We start from the raw sequence: 27,120 nt of genomic DNA, 5'->3' as shown, positions 1-27,120 counted from the left end.
CCTCACTTTTTTTCTAGTTTAGTATAATCATGCAGGAACAGCATTCAGGTGCTCTAGGGTCTGAGATCAGAGTTGGATCCCTGTGTCCCCATTAATTTAATATGTGATTTCCCAGACTAGGTATAGTCCGATTCCTTTGAGCAAATAGGTGTCCCACAATAGAAAGCGATGCATGACGCAGCAATGTAATTCTGCTTGCATTTTTGTGAATTAATTGCACTAGATTCTAATAAGTTACTCTAGGACAGCATCTTGCTTGTACTGGTGTAAACACGTAGGGCATTTGTACACATGCTTGCGCCCCAACACTGGGTGGTTTTAAAAGCACCTGGCGCTGCATCGCATGCATTTATATAAACAACAAAATATGCATCAGCGCTGAGAAAATGGTGACAGTTAGCTTTTGAACTAAAACATGTTGAAGGTGTGTTAATTCAAAAGCTGAGTGCATCAGCTCGTGTGCAGAGCACACTCGATTAATCAAGTCTGCTCCAATGCACTGGAGAGCCAGGCAAATGCATGTGTATAAATGCTCAGTTTCCCCCATCTGTTTAATCAGGTAAGCTGTGAAATGATGTGGCTGACTGAATATTTTTATATGAAAAACAAGAGCCAAATGACAGAAGAAGATTTTTAGTTACTCATCTGCTTTAATAATATCTTTACCCAAGTGAAATGGATCCATCTTAGGGGGATCAGGGTATTATTAAATATCTAGCTGTTTCTAGTTTAGTTCCTGGTTCACACGTGTCCACATCAAGTGTCATTACTGTGGATGTTATCTAGCAGCAGTTTAAAGTATGAACTGCAGGAAAGATGCAACAAGGATGTTCCTGGAGAAAAGCAAGTATTCCCATTGAATGATTTTTAATGGGTGTCTGATGTTCTTTCTCTTGATGAACATGTGAAGGCATTAGAATATCAGCTTCTGAAAGATGGAGTTGATTCTCCTCTAGGAATGGCCTTTGTAAGAAGAAATAGTGGAAGATTAAGGAAGAGTGGGTGTTTGTGATTTAATTAAGGCCTTCAAACTAAACGGAAGAAAGAATAGGATGTGAAACTGAGGAAGAGGGTGTAAGCGAAATTGGGTAAATAAGTACACTTTTAGCATAAACCAATTTACTGGCAAAATGCAGTGGCTAGGTTTTTGTTGTTGTGGTTATGGTTTATGACAATGGGGGCTTTTCAGGGTGTTGTGTTAATAATTTAATTAAAATTAATGTTTTGGTTTTTGTTTGTTTGTTTTTAATGAGCAAAATCTAAAACAGTCAACTGAAAGACTTTTGCATTGTCTACTTCTAATTGCTTTAAAGGGATTTACCAACTGGAATAAAAGAGATTTTAACCAGTTCATCAAAGCAAATGAAAAATGGGGCCGTGATGATATTGAAAATATAGCTCGGGAAGTAGAAGGGAAAACACCAGAAGAAGTAATTGAGTATTCAGGTAATATTTTTCTATTTTTAAATGAGTTATTGCATGAATGTATAACTAATTGGTAGTGGATTGTTCCTGGTGTATTTATTTTCCCAGTGTGAAAGTGTAGACATTTTTCATGGTGGTAGTGGAAATGTATCTTTATTTTCTGAGAAGTTCACGTATAACTTCTTGAAAAATTCAGGCTGGGAGCATATATCTGACTTGGGAATAGAACATGTATTTAGATACAAATAGATCCTTTGTAGTTATCGGTGCGGTAAGATGTCCATCAACATAGCTATTCCAGTCCGTTTTCTTTTACAATCAACTGAGTTTTCAGATTCAACTCTTAACTTTTCATAAGACAGTTTTTTTTCTATTTAAAAAACAAAAAAGCCCTTACTTTTGCTGAAGGAAAAGGTAAGTATGCCATTTGAAATTTAGTTATGGTTCTTTTTTTTCCTTCCTTCTAAGTAAACAGCAGGCCTCCCAACATTTTTAGTTTTAGATGCTAGTTTTAGAACATCACTGGGAGAGGGGCTTTTTGTATATGTTGCAATTGATGGTAACGTAATTCTACTTTATTCTTTAACTTAACTGCTTAACATTTTTAAAAAGGCAAATAGCAGTGCTAGAGTCAAATCAGCTACTACCTTCTTCTGAGACTTGAAGTGGCATTTCCCACTGTAATATCTGCAGGCTTCTGGAGTCAGAGTTTAAGAGCTGTTTATGGATAAACACTAGGCACTCATGAAAATCCTACTAGCTGCCTGTCTGCATATTAGGTAGCTTGGTACCTTTTGAAAAACTAGCCCATGTCTCTTTGCCTACAAGCTGACATTACATATGTTTTGGGATAAGCCACTTTATCCCAGGACAGAGTGCAGTCCATCAGACGTTGTTCATTTCTGTTTTCTGGGGGGGGCGGTAAATCCTAAAAAAGGTAAATGCCATAAGAAGTATTGACAGTTTATACTGGGATATGACAAAGTATCTGAATGGTTGTCCCAGGTTTATATTGTGGAATCAGTGACAGAAAAGCAGCAGTGAATTAAGCCACTCACTTTAAACTCTGATTAGAAGGGTGATATGTATACACTTGAGTCCTGGGGCAAATAAGCAGTATCCAGGGACTGCTGTTCTTCCTCTATCCTGCTCCACAGGTGGAGGGATGGAGGAAAGACTGGGGAGTTTGGTTGCAAAAAAAAAAAAGGAAGATAGTAATATAGCAATACTGTTTCAACAAAAAATCACCAGCTTGATTTGGTAATGTAGTTCTCAGCACTAGTGCCATGGTGATTTGCTATTATACGTTTGGGATTTATGTATGTAAGTAAAGGAAAAGGAAGTGAGCAATATTTTAACAATTTATGATGAAAACCTTACTATAACTCAACTAGTTCCAATTTGCCAAGTGTATGAGAAGAGGCTAACAAGTGACTTCTGGTTTTTAGCTGTGTTCTGGGAAAGATGCAATGAACTCCAGGATATAGAAAAGATCATGGCTCAGATTGAAAGGGGTGAAGCCAGAATTCAGAGGCGGATTAGTATAAAGAAGGCACTTGACACAAAGGTATTTGTCCTTTTTTTTTTCCTTTTAATTTCTTCTTTAAGGCTAAATGGACCTAGCTTACCTACCTTTGTAGGGATGTGATCTCTGCCAAGCTTAAATCACTCTTTTGGGGTCCTGGGAAAAGGGTGGAGTTGCTTTTTTTTCCTCAGTCATTATTCAAGGGTCATCATTTCTTTCCATACTGTGGAAAAGTATTTGCAAGCTTGATAACTGCTCCACTGATCTGCTGATTTCTTCCTGTTTCATTCCTGTGGATGATACCCACATGCTGCCCAACTATTTATAAATGACTTAATCTACTGCTAGTTGACGCCTCTCTTGTAGTTTGGCAACATGAATTATTCAGCCTGTGAAATTCTTAACAGCATACTATGCTCTTTGGAGCTGGGAGAATCAGAAATGAAATGGTGTCATTCTTTCAGGTATAGGGCCAAAATTATACTATCCAGAGTGTGGTGTCACAGTATTATTAAGTTATAGTACTGTCACCTATTGGGTACAGCATGGGATAGAAGATCATTGGCATAAGAATATACACACCTCCAATTCATTAGTATAGAGGAATTACCAAAGACTTTATGAATTTGACAGTATACTGCACTGGAATTGTGACAGTGTTCTAACAATAAGAAATACTTACCTTCCACACCTTGTCTTTCTATAGAGCTCTACTGCCAAGTATTTGATTGACTGTTTTGTGGGTATGATACTGCTGTTAGGGTGCAAAAATCTGTATTGGATCACTGATCGCCTTAACAAACATGTCTGGATCAGCTGTCTATGTCCCTGTTCAGATATTAAAACTAGTAATTTCAGTACTAGATTGTGTCCCTTGGACAAGAGTGATTTGCACGTTTTTATTTTTATTGTTTCTCAGCACTGGCTCAGATTTATTTAAGAAACTTAGGTTGAAAGCAAAGCACGTTGCCTGCCAACACAGGTGTCCAGGTCATAAATGGTAAGATGGAAAGTGTCCATGGGAACATCTTACAAAATGCAAACCACAAATGACTCCATAGCTCCTTATAACAATCTAATATCTACAGTACACAAGCACAAACTACAGCGTGGCAGAGGAAAAGAATGGGAGGAACTTGCTTCCAAAATATTTTTTAAATCGTCTCTATGGCTGGTGCATGTGAACTATATAATTTGATATAAAAAAAACTGTGTATCTAATTATTTCATACCTTTGCTCAAATATTTTTCTTCCTCTTAGATTGGCAGATACAAGGCACCTTTCCACCAGCTAAGGATATCATACGGGACTAATAAAGGGAAGAATTACACAGAAGAAGAAGATCGCTTCTTGATCTGTATGCTTCACAAGTTAGGATTTGACAAAGAAAATGTTTATGATGAATTGAGACAATGTATTCGAAACTCTCCCCAGTTCAGATTTGACTGGTTCCTCAAGTCCAGAACTGCAATGGTATGAGCTGATTTGGATCTATTTAATTCCTGGATTAATCAGAAATTCTCATCTGCATACTGTTTTGTTCCTGAATATTTTTAAGAACTATCTGTACAAATGCTACTGAGGATGAAGTGGTTTCATAGCAGGTTCTGAGGCAAGGATTTTTGTGGGTGATACCTTTTATTGAACCAACTATATGGTTGGGGTAAAGTTCAAGTGCAAGACATTCTTCTTAGCAGGTTGACACTTAAATTTTTTTTTAATGTTTTAAGTTCTGATGGGAATGTAAGGCATGTAGGCAGTTGAAGGGGTATGATAAATTCATTTGTCCCATGGTTGCACTGCTCATCAATATGCAGATACAAGGTGCATGTGTGCATACTGGGGGGGGGTGTATTTTCATGCAGTTTCAACATTTAAAAATTTATGCGTTTGTCAGTTTTATGCTTTTTGTCTACTATATGGAATTCTTGCAAAAATCTTACTAAGCATAAGACCATTTGGAGTTTCGAGCTCAGAAAATAGTTACTGCACACTTGTGACTGTATAGTTACAGCAGTTCATATAGGGCTGATTAATTATAGATGCAATTTGCGTCATAGGAACTTGCTTTTTATAGCCCTAAATTGAAAACTGGCATTAGGGTTTAATTTTTAAACCAGCTAATAGGAATAATTTAGGAATTAATTAAGCTTTTTAGACCATGGTGAAACTTTATTTTGTGGGTTTCACTCAAAACTTATTACTTTTTGTCTTAATGAGGTGAGATTTAATATTAATTTCTAAACTTTTGTATTTAATCATTCTACAATGTAATAATTTGTCATAAGCAGTAATTATAGCAGCCCTAAGTTTATGAACTTTTAAAAATAAACCTTTAAGAAACCCCACAGGCTCCAAGTAATGTAAAGTCTTGTTTGGAGATGGGTATGCTGTTGATTTTTTTGAATAATCAAGTTAATGTGTTGTGTATAATCAGGAGCTGCAAAGGCGATGCAATACCTTAATCACTTTGATTGAAAGAGAAAACATGGAACTGGAAGAAAAGGAGAAGGCAGAGAAGAAGAAACGCGGACCAAAACCCTCTTCGGTGAGGTTTTTTCCAAACGTTAGCATCCTAAATGTCTTTTCAGCTGGTTTGATAACCTACACAGGCTACATCTCTGCTGTTCTAATACGTTAGTGGGTGCTGTGTTGGCCATCTGAGAAGTGCTACCTAAAACATCGTTCTGTGTCCCATGTGCTTCTGTGTTACACTTATTAATTTTCCAGTTTAACTGTAGTTTTCAAAATCAAGTGCTTAACTGCAGCTTTCAGAGCCTATCTTGTAGGAAACTAAATCAGAGTTGTTTAGCTTTTGGAAGCCTAATTTTAGGCACTTGGGCCCAAAATTTTCAGCCTTTTTGCTTAAAACATGAGTAGCAATAGATCCCGCTCTGGACTTTGCCTCATGAATCAATATAGCTATCTGGTGAACAGACTGAGGCCCCATTTCTGTGGGTATATTTATTCATAAATGCAAATATTATATTGGTGTCCTTTGCTTGTTAATCATGTTTGCATTGTTACCAAATTAATTTAGTAAGCCATCTGTATGCATTTAGGGTCCAGATGTGTTTTTCTTATGCAAAAAACCTGCTAAAGCTCTTATCAGCAGACATCTAGCATAATTGGACAACCATATGGTTTAACTAAATTTGACTAACACATTAATGTTATTGGTAAATTCAGGGTGCAGTTTAACAGAACATTGATGCACCCCAACTATGAGCTGCCTTCTCCACCTGGCAGTTTAATGATGGCGTAACATAATATTGCGCATGGTCAAAGGAGAAGCACTTATGGAATGGGATTTTTTTCTCTCTCATAACCTAATACAACATTCAACACTAGTTTCAAAGTTCCAACCCATAAAATATGTATGTGTTGTATATGTGCATATGTATGTATCTAGATATAGATGTAAAGGAAAGTGGCTTTACAGAACTCAGGTTTGTTTCTCTTCGTATCTTCTGCTTCCCATTCACACTTTCTCCCTCCAGTGAAAACAGTGTATTAACTTGTCAAACCCAATTCACTGGCAGTATGGGTAGGATGGGCACGGTACCTGCTATATTTAATTTCCTGCATCTCCTAGAAGGAAGTGACAGAATACAGGATGGATGTAACAGATGAATAACTGATGTACAATGACTATCAATTTTGGGTGTCTTAGATAATCTAAATCCCAGTAAACTTTTTACACTGATTTTCTAAAATCCAGAAATGGTGGTTGTTTGTTGCAAGTAATTGACAGAACATTTACACACTTCTTCATAAGAAACATTTGGGTGTGTTTTAATTTGAGCAGAGTGTTTGAACAGGATTGTATTTTAAATGTGAACTACAATTCAGGCTGGCACAGGCATGTTTTGAAAGACAAGGGTTGATTATTATTAGTTTTGAACTCCTGTTCTAGCCAGTTAATCTGAACCCATTTAAAAATATTGTTTAAATATTGGGATCTCATAATCTGTTTTAATCTCCCATGTTAAGAGGATATTAATTCTTTACAAAAAAATTACTAATTTTTATATAAAAATTGTCTTTCAGGGACAGAAGCGTAAAATGGATGGTACTCCTGATGGTCGTGGAAGAAAAAAGAAGCTAAAGCTGTGAATGCTGAATTTTTATAATCACTAAATTTAAAAAGTAGTTCTTTAATTTACGGGTCTTCATAAGATGTACTGTACAATGCTCAACTATTATGTCATTAAAGGACATCGGGTTCATCTGTTTACTGAACTAGAAACATAGTACTTATTGTAGTTTCACTTTTTTAAATGCAACAGCTGTGCTGAATTTTTTTTACCATTAACACTTGAAGTAATAAAATAGGCTTCATTTATTAATATAAGGCTTAGACTTTTTTTTTTAAACAGCTGGAGTGTGTTTGAATGCTTGAGAATCCTGTAATTTACATGCTGTTTACATTGTAATAAGAGGGCTTCCAGGCCATGTTTCTCCCCAACTTGTTCTAGTTCCTATAAGCATATTTTGCAGTCAGGACTGCTTGGAGAATATTAGGATGTTTTTTGGGTATATTCTGTGTGGTGTCCTTTTTAGACTGGGTTGTTTTTGCCTTGTTCCTAGGCTTCTTGACCTTCTTCCTACCTACAGGCCATGATTTAAATGCTACTATTTTGTGGATTAGAGTATGAGAGTGATTCCAGTAAGCCAGAGGACTTTTGAGTGGATTGATAAAATGGATCATTGCAAATGTAACTATAGTTAGTGCTTGATTCAAGTATCAGCAGTTAAACAAATTTCTTTAGCTTATAGGTCTCATCCTACAGAAAAAGAACTTAAGGTTAATTGCTTATAACCTGCACCTCCCCTGCCCCCCCAGTCAGCTGGGAAAAATTTGGAGTGTGCATTATGCGCAGGGAAAAGGGATTCCTACAGGTCTAGAAATTAGGGGGTGGGGAAGAAGAGATGAAAGCCAACTGCTGTGGCTCTAGGAGCTGCTATTATTGCTCCCTCCCTCTCTTGCCCCACCACCAGATCTTCTGTCCTGTGGGGTTCCCATCCCCAGCTGTGCATTAGATCAGGCCAACACAGCCATGGTCTCTGGCTCCAGAGCCAGGGTGCAGTCCCAGGCGGGTGCACTGGCTCAGCCCATGGGCCCCCTCTATCATGTGGGGCTGGCAGCAAGCTTGGCTCCCTTGCTGCTACCACTTACTTCAATCAAAGATCATTTTGGGGGGTTTCTTCAGGCTTCCCTTCAAAATCCAGGTGCATGAGATATGCAAGAAAATATGGGCACATTTCTGTGTGCTCTTTGTCACTGAAATAAATGCTGTCAGTCATGCAGAGTTGGGGCATTGTAAATGTTATTAGCACCTGTTAGGACTGCCCTGTGACTTCTGTGTTAGACTGAGTTCAAGTATTTGGGGGTAAGCCCCTCTGCTCAACTGCAGAGTAAACCCTAAGCACTAGAATTGGGATGGGACAAAGCTGCCCTATTGCAAGCTCACTCAGTCTCTTTACATGAACTATCTTAGGCATTTCCCAAAGAGTGAGATTCAGCGTGTTTCCTGAAGGAGCTGCAAATTAACAACACAAACTGGAACATCTGTTTGAATGAGGCATCATTGCACTATACACTGGTCTTTCATCATGCATTAAATTCACCTTTTTTAAATCTCTTTAGTGCCCTGTAAAGGCAACTGAGTGTAGCCTAAGACTTGAACAAACAAAACAGAGCATTGTATAAGGTCTCTACAAAAGGAGTTATTACACTATATCCTAGCAATTGTACAGTAGGACAACACTTACTGGGTTCATACAAGCATGGTCTGTGCCCTTTGTATATAACTTGCCTCCAGCTGACTATCAATGGGTTAACTATGCTTTAACTGGGGAGCATACTTTTATAATACTCATTGTTCACATAACACAAATCCTTTTGCCTGTTTTTAGAAAGTTGATGCAAGACTAGTATCAAATCTGTAACAGCAGTCTAAATAGCTCTCAGAATGCTATAGCACCTTGTTAGCCATATAAGAAAAGGTACATCTGAAAGCCATTTTTAAGTACAATTATGGTTTAAATGGTCTCCTGAGCCAGGTACTACAGCAGTTACTGATCTTACTGATTTGTAAAGCCAATTATCTTCCCCAAGCCTTAAAATTGATTTGCCTGCAATGAAAATTGCTGGAAATAGAATTCACGCAGGATTAATACAGGCTTACATTTAGCCACAGAATTGAGTGAATAATTTATTTGACACTTTTCTGAACAGTCCATTAGCATACTGCAAAAAAGCTTGTCTATGTGGTTTCCTCACATAATTTGTAAACTATTCAATATTTATAAACAGCTTGAAAAAATTCATAGAATAGTTGAGCAGTGACTAGAAACAGGTTGCTGCCTCTTGTTTTTACTATTAGAATACAAGCTCATAATGGAGATCTCCAAGGGAAGCAGATTAAAGAACTTTTCTGCGTTCTAGAGGACACCAGTATTATTTTCTATTGCCATAGTGAAGTTTAGGTTGTGGCCTTTTCTGGCTTATTTAACTGCCTCTGTGTCAAGGCTCTAACAATGGTGGGGTTCTGTCCTTCCCTGCCACTGCCTCCCACGTAGTTTCCACAAGCGACATATTTTGATGACATGAGTGACCTGTATCTACCCAGGGGTTTAAAATCTTGTTGTTGAGTGAAGTTTGTTTGCAGAAAGTGAACACCATCTATAATGGCACAACCCCAGGACCCTCACCAGGGAGCTGTCTGAAGAAACAAGTGATCCACTGACCCATTAACTACAACAAAGAAAGGATGCCCTGAAATAGAGAATCGTCATGAAGCAATTTGTGTGTGGTGAGTACCCAGCTTTATCAGTTGTCATTGGCATATGGGATTTCGCTGTCAAGTATGGGCTTGCCTATGCTGGGGCGGGTTCCCAATATATCTACTTCAGGCCTATACACACTGCTATCTTGAGTATAAGCCCCATTCCCAGTTGCATCTTGAACCTCTCCTTTCCCCAATGTGTTTGGAGCTTACCTGCATGGTGAATGCCATGCTCTTGGCCAGTAGTGGTCCTGCAACTCCCTGTTCCTGTCTTTGGATTTTCTGCAGTTCTTAGATGGGCTTTGCCAAAGGAATCTTGAGGATGCATCACTGCTCGATTGTTGAGCATGGCACGATTTGGGGATAGGTCTGGCAGACGGGAGCTGAGTCCAATTAAGAACTCTCTCAAGAGCCACCCTAATCTGTGTCAGCATGCCTTCAGTCACTGTTTTTCAATGGAGTCAGTGTAGGCTTCTAATCCCTAGTCCAGCGGTTCTCAAACTTGGACAGATTGCGCACCACCCATTTAAAACAATACAAACTTAAGTACCACCAGCACATTTTTGTCGTATAAAGTAATTATAATAAGTTTGTTTACGTGTACCACTGACAGGCTGTCTGCATGCCACTGGTGGTACATGTACCAGATCGGAAACTATGGCCTATTCATTATGTACACACAGAATAAAATTATTGTAGTTAATTGTAGCATATCAGAACCTAGTCATTCTGATCTGAGTCTTAGGGGAGGATCTGTGCTTGCTGGGCACTGATGTCTCCTGTTAGAAACTGACCAATGAACCTGCTTCATTCCAAAGGAGTGAAAATCCAGTATTTCTTAGTTCCCATCTTACAAAAACTATGACATCTACATACTGTACAAGTAACTAAAACTAACATCCCTTTGAAGAGCACCGGGCTTCTGTTGTGGGTATAAGGCACATTTTTAGCTGCACAATCTGGTTCTTGAAAGCTTTTTCTTTTTTTTTCCTCTTCTTTTTTGTTTTGAAAAAAGAAAATGGCAGTTTAAACAAGTGCCAACTCATTCTGGAAAACAGTTTTGACCTCTATAAGCAAGTCACTCACACTTGAACCTAACACACACACCCTCATGCACACATACCTTCTTGGCTATGTTCAGAAGCAAGTAACAAGACTAACAGCAAAACCAAAGCAGCCAGTTCTGTGTCTGTGCAAAGGAGTTGGCCAGGGCTAAGTGTCTGTTTTCATGATGAAATCGTATGATGCACTCTGAGAGCCCCTAGACTTCTGAGCTGTCGCTGCTGCTGTGTCCTGTGGTCACAGTTTCATTGCTGCTGGAGTAGGTAATGGATGGCTTTCTTTTTCCAGCAGAGGGCTGTCTCTCTCGCTTTAACAAAAACACTATAAAGATCACAGTGGAGATCAGAAGCAGCAATCCAGCTGCTCCTCCAGCAACAGGCACAATATTGTTTTCAGAGTCTTCACTGGTGATTTCCAGTACCGGCCTCTGATAATGCCCACCTGCTGGGAATAAATCTTTCTGGTTGATGATGATTTTGTTGGAACGGTCAAGTGCTATATGCTGAATATTTGTGCCCCTGTTTTTATCTGCTCCAATGTCTTGGGACAGGCCAGGGGCAATTGGGTTAGCTCTCCGACTACGCTTCGAAGTCATGAGGCTGTTTTCGCTGTTACCAGGGGACAACACATGGTGGTATTCTAGGCTTCTCTTGCCAATTGCTCTGTTTGCATTCGCTCTTGACCGAACCATGTAAATAGTATGAATGTACCATTCTCGGCCTGCTGCCACCTTAAAAAAAAAAATCCTTCAATTATAAATCAAAAGCACAAGGACACTGAACAAATTCCAGAAGCATAAAGTAAATAATTCCTATGGTAACAAGAAACTAAAGCAGGGCTCCTGATGACAATCCCCAGGCAATTATTTTGATCGGAGGGCCACTTACTGAGTTTTGGCAAGCCATTGAGGGCTGTATGACAGACAGCCAGGGGCAGATAAATATTAATTTTCTAAATTTTTTTTTTAGGGGCCCCACGGGCTGGATAGAATGGCCTGGTGGGCCACATCTTGCCCACCCCTGCTCTAGTTACTTAGCTGTTTCTATCTGAGATGCGATAAGATAATGTTGTTCCCCAACTACAAGAAAAGTGAGGCTGCAACATAATTATTGGAGAATGTACCTGGAAAAGAGGAGCAGATGAGAGACTGAAACCATCAGAACCAGGCTGCTTTACTAAAGGAAGAGCATCTGTGTGGTCAATTGCCAATTTAGCTTGAAACTCCATGCTTCCAAAGGCTTTCGTCTGGGTCTCAGGCTGAGCCTTATCCTAGAAAAGTAAATGCAATGTTTCCAGATTACAGTAACTTAGATGTTAAAAACCTGCTAGAGGGGGAAAAAAAGAACAAAAACAATTTACATACCAGGATCTTGAATCTGTACAGGAGAGAAGGTGAGTCAGCCAGGCATCCATATTCTTTATTACCCGGACTGTACTTGGGCACGTACCCGTCAGCCCCAGTGCACAGAAACACCTTTTCAATGTTACAGATGAAAGAGTTTCCTAGATTCTGAACAGGATCCACCATCACTCGGCCATAGATTTCAGACCCTAATAAAGGAAATGCAACCCATGTGACCACCATAGGAAATAATTTGTTTTCAACTGGACGAACAAGAAATAGTTTATTTAAACAATAAAAATGCTGTATGATTATTACAGCTTTGTAGTTAAGCACTCAGCTCAGAGAATAACAGTGAAAGTAGCATCTGCTGATATGCATTAGTGGAACATAATGTCTTTATTACTGGCTTTGGTCCTTACTCATTTAGATAATAGTGTTGATCTTGTGGTTTTTACTATGCAGTCCTTCAGTAACAATATCCTTTTTCCCTTTCTTACTGGGGTGTAACCCACATTCACATAGAAGGGGTATCCAACCGGATAGCTGTTACAGTCAAGTAATATGAAAAACTGATTCAACAGAGTGGTTTGGTTTCAAACTTAGGGCACAAGTAAGAAAAAGACTGTTTGGTTCAGTGTTGGCTTATCTGAATTCCCCTAGAGTGCCAAACGTGAGTGTGTAACACTGGGTGCAAATCAAGGTGACAATGGCTATCACTGGGTTGCAATCCTAGAGTTACATCAGTGAGCACTGCAGTGCCTGACTTCTGGGTAACTATGCTATGGCAAAGTAAATAGGCTCCTAAGAATAGTATTCATGCTAAGCAGGGATCTCCATAAGTTAGCCAATAGGAAACACTGAGGAAAATGTGAGGAAACAGTGCCTCAAATGCAGCCACTCTCTGGAACTCAAATAAGCACTCAGAGTATTATGTGGACAGCAATGGAGTACAGGCTATTTTTACCTTCGGTAAAAGCCACATCAGTTCCTTCTCCAAATCCAGTGGAACCATCAGATATCCAGAGGTCCTTCTTGGAGAGCAAGAACATATGAGTATTGAGACTGAACTCAGCAGCTACTGGGTCACTGACCTGTGACAGAAATAATTAAAAATAATCATCACAAAGCTGCTTTGATATCTAGCTACAGCATTACAAACATCACTGATTTAGCGATATTCTGCTAATCGGGTAAATCACTGCACTTCCCAAATCCTAACATATAATGAATACAGGGAGTGCAGTATCAGACCTATTATATAGGAGATAAAACCACTAGCTGGATGAGTTCTGACACCAATCTTATGCATGAGATCATTGTGCTAAAAGGAGCAGATTGCATCTCCAACTTTCCTCACTCCATTAAAGAGGCAAACCAGCGTATTGACCTTCTTTCAATCAATGTTCAGAGTTTGTAAAATGTTATGTGAAATGGGATGTGGCCTGGGATACTAACATGTTCCGTTTCCCCAGGTATGAGCACGTGACCAGTTTCTCTGTGCTACCTGCAAAATCAACTGGAAGAATCCTTTGTATGAGTGAGCACACATACTGAAACTTAGCTGAGGGCATTGACTCATTTTCCCATCTCCAAACAACAGTCTGCAGTCAGAAATGGCTTTTGTTCAGATTCAAGCTCATGCTCTGAGGCCAGAAAGCTCCATCTACCATTCCTCAGTCTCTGTGTCATTCAGTTTCCTCCATGTATTAATAAAAATTGCAAGGAAACCTCCCAAATCCTAGTGATACAGGCTTAGGGATGTGTTTTTACCTGGTAACTATTCAAAGCTTGGCTCCCATAGCAATTTTACCTCCTCTACTTGATGTCCAAACCTTGTTCCTTGCTATGGATGCTTAACTTCCTTTGTGCACAATATGGTTGTGCTACTGACAGAGTTGAAACCCTTGGAGTTTTCTCTAAATCAGCAGGAAATTTCTCTTGAAGCCTTACAGTCATAAATGGAAATTGTCCATTTAATTAATCTGTATTGAACTAACAGAGTCCTGCTTACATAGCCAAAGACCTTCCAAACTGGGTGCTTCATAGTAGATGCCAAACTTATTTTAAGGTAACGAAAATGAGTGGCTTGATTTTGAAAAGTGCTGACTGCCCTGCAGCCCTGACTGAAATCAGTATGTGCTGCTTGGGTGCTTAATGCTTTTGAAAGTCAGGTCACTTTTGTAGGTACCTAAGTAAAGCTTAATTTTAGGAATTTTGAGAGTTCAGGCCATGGTTAGAAAGTCAATGCTCAGTTCTACAATCCTTTAGCTCAAACTACCATATACATATGCCTTATTCCACCCATGATGATGGATCTGGAGTACTGCATTTATCGACACCAGCACAGCAGGATTCTATGATTTCAGCAAGCATATGTCCATTGTAAATCGCATCTATAGGCCTGATTTCTCATGGCACCACTACAGGATCCTGTCAGTTTAATTCCATTACATTTAGTTTAGCCTCAGCTTTAGACAAAATTCAGAATTGTGGAGCTCCAGGTTATGAAAAACAAACCCTCTGATTTTCAGTTTGTGTACGTTTTAGTCTCCCTGAACAGCTCTCAGAGGCTGCTTAGTGCAAAATATCACTGAAGGGGTTGGGCCCTGGGCTATGATAAACCGTGAAATAAACAACTGAAAAGAGCTCTGAATTACATTGGATCTCAGTGTAACACACACCATAAACACCGCTCTACAGCTATCTGAGTACTAGGAGTTCAATATTAAGGACAAGGTGACTGAAGAGAACCTCCCAGGTCATTAGGCCACCTGGTATTGCAGGCCACCATGTCTAGGCCACCTCCCTTATTAGCTAATTAAGCTCCATCTCATAACTGGCTAGTTTTTTTCCTTTTGCCTCTACATCTTTGATAAGAGAGCTCCTCCAGAACCTCAGTCCTCCAAGTGCATCGCCCTCTAATTTCCTGCATGAATTGATTTGTAATCAGCTTATGCCCACTTGCTTGTGTGCCAAGAATACTCATCTCAACAAAAAACAATACCGTACCTGTTGGAACCGAATATCTAGCTCAAAGGTGATTGGTTCCTGAGGGTTACAGATGATGGGACGGGTATATTCCTGGTTGGGTGCAGCAGTACAAGGGAGACATTTCACAGTGTAAGTACCAGAGTAGTCTCGTACCTGGCAAAATAAACACACTGTTAGAAAGTGCACATTTCTACAGGCTCTCAACAACTAACACTGCAGTTCAACATATATAGCATCATTACCAAGGCCAGAGGTTTAGATGCTCAAATGCTAGCGATGAAATGTGGGTACTTTTGGAGGGTATGGGCATGAAGGTCTATAATAAAGATGTTTCACTCTATGTAGGATATAGATTCAAAACACAAGGGTCCTCCCCCTGGATGTGTCTACATGTGCAATAAATGTGAAGCAATAAACTCTGGCACATATCGTGTCAGAGTCTATTGCTCCTAGGCACTGCATTTGAATGTGTGCCTGGAACAGCAGCACACTGAGCCAGTTTAGAGCAGCCCCAAGGGTGCCACAGTATGCCACACTGAGCCATGCGGGTGCCATAGTGTGCAGCTAGCTGGCAGGCAGCCCCTCCCTGAAGTATCCTCAGGCCCCAGCCAGCCCTGTCAGGATCTACATGTGCATTGCTGCACAGTAAACAACTCTGTAGTAGAATAGTACTTGCAATACACATACAAGTACTATCTTATGACAGTTTATTAGTTTACTGTGGCCTGCTAGGGCTGTACATGTAGGCTTGGAAACTTTACTGTTGAGCTAATTAGGCAGCTCTGCAGTAAACATCTCATGTAGATGTGCCCCTTGCTACCTTCCTGCTTCACAGGCTAGTAGAATCCACACTACACTGGGGCACTTCAGATATAAATTATTTTCTCAGGGATGCAGTGATGGGCTATTGGACAGGGCCAGAACAGGGCAGAGGACCTGGTCTTATTCCAAGCTCTATAGCTGGCCTGTTGCATGACCCTCTGACCCAGGCAGTGAAACTCCCCTTAACTCTGCTGCTATGAAATGCCCACTCACCTTGCAGAGAACTTGGAGGTTTATTCTGGGCAAATATGCATTATTTTTGGTTATTTCAAATCTACAGTCCTGCAGGCCAAGGGTGGCCAGAAGATTTTACACGGAAGAATTCAAATGTAATGCTGCAGTTATCTTTCAAGTGCTATTTTCCCTCAAAACCATTTAATTTTCTTTATCTATATCAAGCAGCCTGAAAATAACCAAAAGCATAATTCTCCTCTTTCCATAGCGTTCCTCCTTTATTCAATCCAATCCTGAGCTCCAGCCCTGCACTGGAATCCAGGTAGGCTCAGCATCTGCCCACACACACTGCACTGCAGAGTCAGAGTCACTGCCTTATCTATTTGCTTCTGTGACCCTCACACCTGTCCAAGCAGCATTCTCTGGTCTGCTCAAAAGGAGACGGGACCAATTAACTCTCATCTTGAACAAGTCTCCCATATCCAGCTCCCCATACACACTCACAGCAAAGTCTGAAATAAAGGTCCACTGCTGAACAGGCTGGTGGAAAGTTGGCTCGCTTCGCAGGAGACTCAGTGTAAACGTGAGGTCAGGGTGATCAGCAGACATCACCACTGAGGACAATGAAGTTCCTGTAAAAGCAAATGGCAAGTTATGGGCTCAGACTCAGTCAGCATACAGCAACTGGGGAAATAGGCAAACCCAGGAATTACCCAGCACTCCTGAAGAGAGTGACGTGCATTTCATTTACTCTGTTGAAACAAGCTTGTTATTACAAAATACTGGCGCTCATGAAAAAGCAGCACTACCGATGTTTCTAGAGATGTCATCCCAGGAGGATGAATGAGGCTCTTACCTGGGTGAGAAATTACCAGCTGTCCTCGGAAACGAATTTCTGTCTTGAAGTTCACAACCAGTCGCCCTTCATCATTGATTCTCATGCTGGTTGGGTAGAGAGATCCTAGAAAGAAGAAAATCTGTCATGTCTACCAAGGACTGTTGTTTCACCGGCCTTCCAACAGAAAGGTCCTTTGACTAGTTTAAGCATTTAGAAACATGAAATATGCTGCACAGTTCCATCACTCACTGGGTGTGACCTATTCCCTCTCCTCCACCCCCATTACATTCAGATCCCCAGACTACTATATTTCAACAGATATACAATGATTTACACTGTAACACAAGAACTTCTGGCCCCATGTGTTGTGAGATTACTCGTTAGCGGGTGCTCATTAACAGGGGCATCCACATCGGATTTTCTGCTTTGCAAAAACGAATCCATCAGATACTTTGCCCCTGGATACAGAGGTGGTCTGTGGGGGAAAAGTGTCCATCATCCAAAGCGTATATCGTCTTTGTTTTTTTCTTCTTCAGTATTTGGTAGACTTAAAAGGTGTATACTTTGGGGGAAAGGTTTTATACAATAATGTCAATACCACATAAAATTAAAAAAGAAAACATTGGGCATTTTAACAGTAGGAATCAACCTTGCTGGTACTTTCTCTGTGATTTTTAAGGCCAGGAAGCAGCCCAAGTTATTCACACTAGCTACTCTGAGATTCCTGCACTGAAGACTAGGCATCCTGGTGAAATGTTTAATCATAAGGAAAGCTCCGATGGTTAAGCTTCCATACCCTGGAGCACCGATTCTGCGGGGCTGCCTATGCCGTCTTTCCACAGGATGGCGGTATCATACACAAAGGTGAGTCGTAGTTCAGACTGCAAGTCAAAGTGCTGCCAGCCACCAACCGCCACAGGAGAGTGAAAGACGTAGGAGACATAGAGAGGCACGCGCAGTGTGACATAAGACTGCACCAGATTTAACACCTGAAAAACACCAGGGCAGAAGGTTACTACTTTCATGTCTAACCCCAAGAAGGCAGGAGCGTGGCAGTGAGCCTATGGGCTTTTCTAACAGTGACAAGGAGCCTCATTCTCTATCTTCAGTCAGTCAAATTTACAGGTATTTCTTTTACTGTATGCATCACTTGTGTTTAGATACTGCACACTCCTCACTAGACAGGCTTACACATTTGGTCTTCATTTTGGATATATTCTGAGGCATATGACAAGAACTGGAGTTCTGGCATTGACTAAAATCAGACAGGCACTTGTGTCAGTTCTGACAAACTGCAAGGCAAGCCGATGTTGCCCTGAGAGTTGTTTCACACTGTAAAGAAATAAAGGGGTCTAGAGAAATATCAGTTACAGTGTTGAATTGATATTACCACACTCATATTACCCGGAGGCCTTTTTCAAACCTACAAAGCCAGTGCTCTCTCAGAATTAGTACCAATTACAGTTTTGGTTCTTTTGCTTTCACTCCTTTCATTGCCAGTTGGAGCCATGTACTTTGGGGGTGGTCAAAAACTACACCTGGATCCAGAACCAGGTTTTCCAATGGCACCTGTCTGTACAATAGATTGAACCAAAACTTCACATTTTAGCATCTCTAAACTCTGCTGTTTGAAAATATTGTCCGAATTTTATAGTTTTCTCTCTCTTTCATGGGTCCATACAGAGGCTGTAGTGGGTATGACAGAACAGATAAAATATACTTGCTAGCATCCACTATTCTGATCTCAACAAAGTACCCAACATTGGAGGACTCCATACATAAAGCAAAATCAACCAAGTGGTCAATCCCAGACATGCAGGGCCACACAGACTTTTAGGGGCTCATAGCTGCGTGCTAAATAAGCATGCAAAGGACTTTGCAGTTTGAGGGCCCTCCCAAGGCCTGGTCCCTTTGAATTGTTTATTTACCGTTTGAACATTTCCATGCATCAGGTTCCTTCCTGTCCAGTCACAGATCATCACAAACTGAATGTGCCTAGGTTGGACAGTCTAACAATTCACACATAGCATCTGGGATTGTGGGCTGATAATCTCAGGAAGATGGTTCCCCATATTTTGAATAGTTTTTTAAAATTTTTTTATTTCCCCAGCATGCAGTCTTCTTGATGGCTTTCACTTACCCTACAGACCCTCCCCCAAGAGGAGGCTTGGTGGTCACCTTGTTGGTGGTCACCTGACTCCCAGTTGTTTTTCCTGCCTGGTGCAGGGGGGCTAGACCTGATGATCCCCCAAGGTCCCTTCTGGCCTCGCAATCTATGAATCTACAGCAGCATCTTAGATTCCATTATTGCTAAATGATGCTAAAATTCATTATTATAATTATTGCTAGAATGCACATTTGCCAGCGATTACTAAATGGCAATCGAATGTCACCACAAGTTCATGAACGGCAGGTGCCACCAAACAGTTTCTATGCCATCTATTTTCCCCTGAAGTTTTAAAGCAGTACTTGTATTATATATTAATATCAATTCACTTCCTTGTTAGGGCATTTGTCAGGCTTCCTAGTTAAAGGAGTACTGCTGGTAAGGTCCCTGATAAATGTTCAGCTAAATGTACAATGGGATCTGAGCCATGATCCAACAATCATGCCTCTGCCATGCTACACGTACAACTACACATCCCAACAGTGCTATATTGCCAGTGCAGGAAGTGCCTTGGGATCACGGCAAGCTGGGTGCATGGTGTCCCCACAGCTGGGAGACTTGGTCAGGTGATGGACATTTTTTGTGTAATAACTTTGTGGCTCATTCCCTGTTTTATGCTACCATTAATTGAATGACTGTTTGGCCAAGTTAGTACTTAAAATGGGATTAGGTCTTAAGTGTGACGTGTTCCAGAGACCTTGTCTCAGGAATGAGTACTGCTCCTGTGGAACTCACAATTGGCAAGCAGCCTTTTTTGCTCTTCTTTCACTCTGAAATTAATTCAGAGGAAATACAGAAAGGGGATTTGTGGTGACGCAAATAATTACAGAAGACATGCTGAAGTGGGGTCAGCAGTGCAAGGCGCATGCTGACTTACGAGAAATGTTGAGAACTGACAGTGACTGGGCACTTACTGGGCAATTTTCCAAATTGCTTTTAAATTGCTTTTGGCTGGTCCAAAAAGTATAGGAACTGCTGTAATGTGAAGAAGCTCTAGGGTTTCTGAACTCTTCTGGAAGATGTTAGAAGATTTGTGCTACAGACAATCAATGCAAATGATCAACATGACAGCACAAAATACCTTTACAGATTTTATTAGGAAGGGTTTGGTTAAGGCATAGGACTACATCCTATTTCACTATGTTGGATCTTCTGTCCATTGGGCAACTGTCCTAACCACCAGACTACTGGGCAAAAATTAGGAGGGTCTTCCTTGTTCCCCTGCTAGTCATGGTTTCACAGTGACTAAAATTTTGGAGCTTACCCAGCTTTACAGGCCTACTCAGGGAATCCTATTTCCCTGTGTACCTGCCTGCCCACAGCACAATCCTAGTGCGCCTGCTCAGTGGGAAAACTGTGACTCTGCATGCACCACTCAAGCATGTAAAATAAAATGGGATTTACTCTTTTGTTTTTCAAAACTTAAGGCCCAGAAGTGAGTGCTGCTGCTTTGATACATACCTGGCCATCTGTGCCAATGGAGCCGCCACAGTCAGCCATCAGCTCTGACATGTCATAGAAGCTGTTAAACTCCCAGAGACAAGCTTCCAAGTTGAGGTTGCGGTAGAAACGCAAGGTCTTGGCAGATCGCAGGGGGTTGCTATACTGATAGGGTGAAGTTTCCCCAATCACATCAGGGTTCTTGGTGCTCTCTGTCAGGAAGCCATGTTTGGTTGGGATCTCATTATAGTCCAGCAGGTTGGAACACTTATGGTTGCCTACTCGAGTGCCATCAGGGCTGAGAGTCAGCTCGAAATTGGATAATGGACGAGTTGAAATAACAGGCAGCATTCCTGAAACATAAGGCACCCCATTCACTTACTATCGTGAACTGAGAAGACTGACTGCTCAAATGTTCTAAGCACATAGTAAAACCTACTTTTTTTGTGGACGCTATTAACTTGGTAGAATGAGAATCATCTTTTGACTGTAGAGAGAAATTCTGAAGCTAAGTCATACAAAGACTTCATATATCTGAGTATGGAGAGACTGTGCGTGCATAAAGGATTTGCTACTTGGTTCCAGATGTCTTTTCATGGGAAAGTAGGTGTATGTGAAGTATGCTCTTTTTATTAACTGCACTTATTTCACTACCTGCACCTATTTCACTAGCTGCACCTTCTATTAAACTACACCTAAGGGATGTTTTTTGGTAATTTATTTCCCTTACATCAATACCCTCCCCCACAGTAAAAACCCCATTGCTGAGAGCAAATGTTATGCTTGAGAAAAACATCAGTTTGATAGAGTTAAAGATATAGTACATTAAAGTGTTAAATACAGTTTTTAAAAGCAATTTTCTAGATACCTATCCCTGTCACCATCAGCATAGCAGTGTTACAAAGAACTACATGGAAACCTTGACTTCACTAAGAAAGTGAAAAACAGCTGAATATAGTTGGGCAGAGTAGAGTTGGAGCTAGATGATGCTATGGTGCCCTCTTCTAGATTAGTGTGTATTAGGGAAGTAAGCTACTGCCAAAAAAACATTTTCAGTAAATGTCTTATTGCTATGCTGCTAGGGAAGTCTTCCACATGAATATATATCAGGCAAAGCTATTTCCAATAGCTGCAGAAGGCACCGGTATAGCTCATACATGCTTTCTAAAATAGTATTAAACAATTCTCTGTCCCATCTGTACTAATGTCTACATTACTGCTGAACACCCAACTTCCTAATGTAAAGGGCCCAAGAGAAGTTGCCACATGAATAAACAGAATGATTTTTATGGGTGTGTTTGTGTGTGTGTCTCTTCTGTAAAAATAAGAAGTAAAGTAGTCCAAGATTTTCCCCTTGCTTTAGATAAAACAATTGAGGGCATGGAAAAAAGTACATCTGCAGCAAGATCAAAAGGCAAGGGAAACATGCATGAGCATGCTGTAACTTTCATGTCTTTCATGTCTGCATGACTCCACTCTATAGCAATATAAGTGAGCTAAACTGTGGTTACTTTGGTTCTGGATGAAGCAGCACAGATGGGATGGTTTTGTTATACTTGTATCACTACAGAATCGCACTGGTATAACAGCTGCAGTGTAACAGCTCATCCCAGTATTCTTTCATAGCTATGCAATTTTTACATCTAACCATTCCTTAGGTTTTTCAAACATTTATCACAGTTGGTTCTATTAGAAACATGATAATTACCCTGTTGGAAGCTGGTGTCTTCCAATTACGGTTTTTACTAACACAGTAATACAACACTTTCACCTTCAGAACCACATTAACACTACCCACAGTTCTATGGATAGATAGAACAATAGACTGTTTTAAAGAGGCAGGGGCATCAGTGTGAAGGGGTTTTTTAGAAGTGTGCATTAGCTGATTCACTGTAACTGGTGTATAATTTTAAACCTGAAAGAATCAGGAGTAAAGTTACAGTGGTTTAGCTTCTACTTGGAGAAGAATAAACCAGGCAGATGACACAGTTACAGGAGATTGGCTGTAAAGTACTAGACTTTTAAAGCACTTTCATTGCTTGTCTATCCACACTCTGAAATGGCTCTTTCCAAAGTAAAGTCTATAGCACTGGGCTTCCCAGTCACCCTGGCATAAACCAGGGGTAACTCTACTGGGGTCACTGGAATTACCACTGTAAAGGAGAACCACCAAGATATGGGTGACAGGAATTTTATACTGGTTTCCATTTCAGATGCAAACCAAATTAAAACATACGTTGCTGTAACAGTGTTTGGTAAACCCTCAACAACCTTCAACTGTGGACAAGGATGAACGCTGCTCTGGCCACAAGCGTACAGTATTGTCTCTTCCAAAAAAAAAGTCCTTCTCTGCCAGAAACTCTCTTAAGGTGGGAACACACCTCACAACTGCCAAGTATCTGTGACTACTGGAGATGTAACATTCAAAGGCTTGTGTGACCTCATGATGCTTACCATCCATATGCGGCATTGTAACTGTTAATCTAATCAGACTGGGGTAATCGGGATCTTCTGGACCCGTGTACTGAATTTTGGCTGAGAAAGGTTCTGCTCCAACAGATCCTGGGATGCGAGGCTGACAAAGACCTGAGAGGGGAGAAGGAGTAATCCTGAGGACTCTGTTAAACTGTGTCACATGAGTTAAAGGCAATTCTGACATGTCTGTAGCCAGACTAAGTTACAGCAGTCTGAGGTCCAAAGCACATAGTCCTTTGGAAGCTGGGGTCTCAGGTATAGATCTGGAAGGCTAACTTCACAAAGGTGCTTAACAGCAATTCCAGGAGCCTAAATAAAATATATACAGGCACCCCTGAGATCCACAAAACCTTCACTCAGCTGCTGCTTAACCTTGTCTATGAATAAAGCCCCTGTCACTGGGCAGGTGCAGAACCACCTACGTCTCAACACTGTTAAGTTACTTGGAACTGATGCCCTTTCATAAACCCCAGGGGAATCCTCAAAATGCCTCTTGGCCTGCAGGGCTCTCAGAGAGTACATTTATCCCTAACTGTGGGATGAGACTTTTCTGAGGCCTTGTGTACAAAGCAGGGACTTGAACCTTTCTCTCCCATATGCCCAGTACTCCCCTGGCATCTCACACCTACTGAATATTTAGTCATTTTTGCTAAGTGGAAAAAATTAACCAGGAGAGACTTAGAGCCTGAGAACTCCTAACAGCCTGGGGGTTTTGGCACCTTCTCAGGATGTGGGAGATCCATGTTTGAGCTTTTTCTCCAAATTATAAAACTGGTCTCTCTCCTCTCTAATCACTAGTATCATGGAGTGTTTCAATCTGGTTTACTGTGAGAAAGAGTTCACTTGGTTTAAACACATAATTCCCAGAGAGAAATCACAACCAAGGAAACAGAGAGGAAGTAGGTTCCACTTCTTTCTGGCCCAGAGTGAGGTGGTTCATTATCTCTGAGGTAGGGCCAGCGTTCCCTCTAAGCTGTGCAGTGTGGGCGGCCACACAGATGTGCTCATGCTGCACGGCCAGGCATCCCTGCACCTCAGTGCAGCTTAGAGGGAACACTGGATGGGGCCTAAATCCACAGTATTGTCTACTGTCTAGTTTGAACAGCTTCCTGCTTAGCTTGCTGACTTCTGCAAATCTCTGCTAACCCATGTACTGTATAGAAAAACCTGAGATGAGGCTAGACATTTCACGCACCAGTGAGGCCAGGACTTAAACTCTGCAGTGGGTTTCTCTTTTAGTCTATTAGTCTATGCCAATGCTTTAATCCTGGCCTGTTCTGCAGGTTTCTGAATGGTTTCATGCTCAAAGGTATTGCTCCTCTCCATTTATAGACAGTAGCTGTTTTGTCTTGAATGATATAAAACAGAAATATATATCTCTGTGGCACATGTTTATAATGTGAAAAGCAGAGGACACATGTCTAGGAGTGACCCCATTGGCTACCTCACTAGAACAAGATGCCAAATAAATAAATGCCATCTCCACCTCTTCCTTATGCCCATGACAGCCAAATCATGGGTATAAACTGTTAAAATTACAGAGTCAATGTGGCAATTTATGCAGCTTTCTTTCAGAAACAAGCTTTTTCTCTACACAAAATAAATTTAAACTATATACAACACTGAAGCCTGCTTAGACCTAGCCTATATCAGCAGCGAACAGTGCAGCTTTCATTGTCTTCCCCTACTCCAAGGTGTCACAGTCAGCAGGTTACCACTTACCATCTTCTCTGTTCACTATGTAAATTGGACTGAGCAATTCCAAGCCCACATCACCATTAGCATTCACAGCACGTGCTGCACACTGCACCCTTGATCCTGCTTGGAAGTAAATGGAGTCCAGGGAGATGGATTTGGTGTTGGTAAAGAACGTGTTGGAATCCACTTCCCGCATGGGGCTGGTGACACCGTCGCTGCCACTTGGAGCACTGACAAGCCAGCGGTACTGGGTCAGGGTGTCATTGATGTTTTCAGCAGCACAGATAGAGCCAGTCTTGTCATAGTCTGAATACTTGGGATTACATGCCTGTCAGTTGGCAGATATGCAAAATAAACAAGATGATCTGCTTCCCATGTCTGCTCCAGGAATGCTAACAATTAAATATCATTTTAATGGTAATTAAAACATTAGCAGTATAGTTTCACTTCTTTATGGTTATAATTTTTGCTTATATGTAGATGCGAATTCAACAGATACACAGTTAAGTGTCTTACATGCCTAACTATAGGAACACACATTTGAAAACTCGTATCTTAGCCTTTCTGTACATCTGTTGCTAAAACAAGGATACTAATATTTAGATAATGATCTTACAGTCCTTCATTTTGGGGTTTAAGTCTGATTCTATATGAACATGGTTAGGGTACTTTAATTTCAATTTTCTGCCCCTAAGGTTGCCCTTTTAAAAAAAGCACTCCTTCAAAACACTACCGTGTAAAAGAGCCTTGCCACAATCTTGGAGCTATTCCTGTAAAATATTCCAGACAAGCATGTGCTCTGGACACACACTAATCTTTTATTTAAAAAAAGAAAGAAAGGAAGATGGATCAGGGTAAAACCCTAGCTCACTCAAGTCTAACAGCAGCACACAGAAATTGGGTGCCCTCTGTTATCAATGCATACAAATCATATCAGTTATACTGAGAGGCTCAAAAGCACTGGATTAGCATATGATATTGCTTGGGAGAGATCATACCGTCACACACACAAGCGGGTAGCCTGTTGGAGGCTGTGGGTTCTCTTTGCTTTTAGATGTGTCATCATATATCAGGAGCGATACAAGCTGGGGCACGGCTGGAAAAGTCACATCTGCAACACTGTCCATTTCTTCAATGTACACAATGGCTTTGTTCACCTGAATTGTGAGAGTTAAAAAGTTACTGTCTACAGCTGAAAATATTTTAAAAAACTGCTTGCAGCTGTAATTTCTATTGCTAAAATTTATTCTGGTTTTACTCATAAAATATAGTTTTCTCTAGTTTCCCCTCATTGTTCCAATGACTTCTTAAAGGTGTATCTTCTGATATTAATCCCTTTGCTTCCTAAGTTTTCAGCCTTTCTGATTAAGCCTATTCACTGGTTAACTGTAGGGAAGGGTAAAATGAATACCCAGGGTGACATCAGCTCTCAGGACACTCAGGAAGGGAAAGATAATTCAGACAAAAAATGTAAAGAGAAAGCAATGCCTTACTTGTTCATTGATGCTAAAAGCAGGTGGCTAGTTTAGCCATCTAAATCCACATTAGGGACCAAATCTAACCATACCTTTAGATTAGTAGATAGCACTTATGCAGCTAATTTAGTTATGCAAGTGGCATTTTGAGCCACTTACACATGTTTTAGATTATACTTCCCCTGGATGTCACATAAAGCCATTTCAGCTCAACAACTGCTCAGGGCCTGGAAAACCCAAATTCTTGGTCCCCTCACCTAGAAGGGATTTGAACATCTCCCACTTCTTGGAGATGTGCTCTGATCATGAGGCCCTGGGCTACAGAGGTCCTTCTTCACAGGAGCACTCCCAACACATCTCCAAAGTTGGGTGCCCTGTACAATGTCCAGCCAAGTGGGAAAGATATGACATGCCACAACAAGTAAGCCTTGGACAGTGTGGCTCAGGGGATGGGTACTAGAAGATGGGGTCCCTGAGTTATGGATCAAGAGACCTACATCACTGCCCCAAGCCTCCCTCCACCCTGTAACCAAATCTCCTTCCCTTCTTGCCTGTGCAAGCTCCCTTAACATTCTCTATCAGTTTATTATAACATCAGTACATAACCACCTACATAACAACAACAAATGTAAACACAACCTTTACCTGAATCTCAGCGATCATATTTTCATCAGGTTTCAAGTGCACTGTAAATGCTTCTCTCATTTCTCTCACTCCATCATATAGGACCTCAACTTCAACAAAATGTTCAGTTTCTCCTTCTTTGAATTCAATGTCTGTTTTAGAGACAAACAAGTTAACCTCTTTTCTAAATCCAGTCTGCTCAAGTAACATACCTTGTCGGAACAAAACAGTTTGGCTCTTCCTGAGTCAGCTTAGAATGATTGCAGT

At 40.8% G+C, this 27,120-nt stretch overlaps 2 protein-coding genes across 3 annotated transcripts in view; one reads left to right on the top strand and one right to left on the bottom strand.

Moving 5' to 3' along the window:
- The window catches only part of SMARCA5 (SNF2 related chromatin remodeling ATPase 5), a 43,379-nt gene extending 36,175 nt beyond the window's left edge, over positions 1–7,204 (top strand). The window contains exons 20-24 of the mRNA XM_090036454.1: positions 1,314–1,446; positions 2,874–2,992; positions 4,212–4,424; positions 5,389–5,499; positions 7,002–7,204. Of these exons, the coding sequence (XP_089892580.1) occupies positions 1,314–1,446; positions 2,874–2,992; positions 4,212–4,424; positions 5,389–5,499; positions 7,002–7,067 (642 nt within the window). The 3' untranslated portion in view covers positions 7,068–7,204. The remainder of the gene's footprint in view (positions 1–1,313; positions 1,447–2,873; positions 2,993–4,211; positions 4,425–5,388; positions 5,500–7,001) is intronic.
- The window catches only part of FREM3 (FRAS1 related extracellular matrix 3), a 132,979-nt gene continuing 108,860 nt past the window's right edge, over positions 3,002–27,120 (bottom strand). The window contains exons 12-25 of one of the 2 annotated variants that reach the window (XR_016440780.1): positions 26,875–27,005; positions 25,753–25,911; positions 24,779–25,082; positions 23,036–23,167; positions 20,603–20,934; positions 17,771–17,963; positions 16,993–17,097; positions 16,641–16,768; positions 15,159–15,293; positions 13,114–13,240; positions 12,168–12,355; positions 11,927–12,073; positions 10,866–11,534; positions 3,002–3,240 (exon numbers count right to left, since the gene is read on the bottom strand). Coding sequence is in view for 1 of the 2 variants with exons in the window: in XM_090036453.1 (XP_089892579.1) it covers positions 11,004–11,534; positions 11,927–12,073; positions 12,168–12,355; positions 13,114–13,240; positions 15,159–15,293; positions 16,641–16,768; positions 16,993–17,097; positions 17,771–17,963; positions 20,603–20,934; positions 23,036–23,167; positions 24,779–25,082; positions 25,753–25,911; positions 26,875–27,005 (2,612 nt within the window). In the remaining variant the exon portion in view is untranslated. Of the gene's footprint in view, positions 3,241–7,338; positions 11,535–11,926; positions 12,074–12,167; positions 12,356–13,113; positions 13,241–15,158; positions 15,294–16,640; positions 16,769–16,992; positions 17,098–17,770; positions 17,964–20,602; positions 20,935–23,035; positions 23,168–24,778; positions 25,083–25,752; positions 25,912–26,874; positions 27,006–27,120 lie in introns of those variants that run through there. The other variant, XM_090036453.1, reaches the window with a different exon arrangement.

Source organism: Crocodylus siamensis, chromosome 2 (genome assembly GCF_052110815.1).
Source record: "Crocodylus siamensis isolate JL-2025a chromosome 2, ASM5211081v1, whole genome shotgun sequence".
In the NCBI taxonomy this organism is placed as follows: Eukaryota; Metazoa; Chordata; order Crocodylia; family Crocodylidae; genus Crocodylus; species Crocodylus siamensis.
Note: the sequence above shows the minus strand (reverse complement) of the source record. Positions and strands in the feature narration are given on the sequence as shown.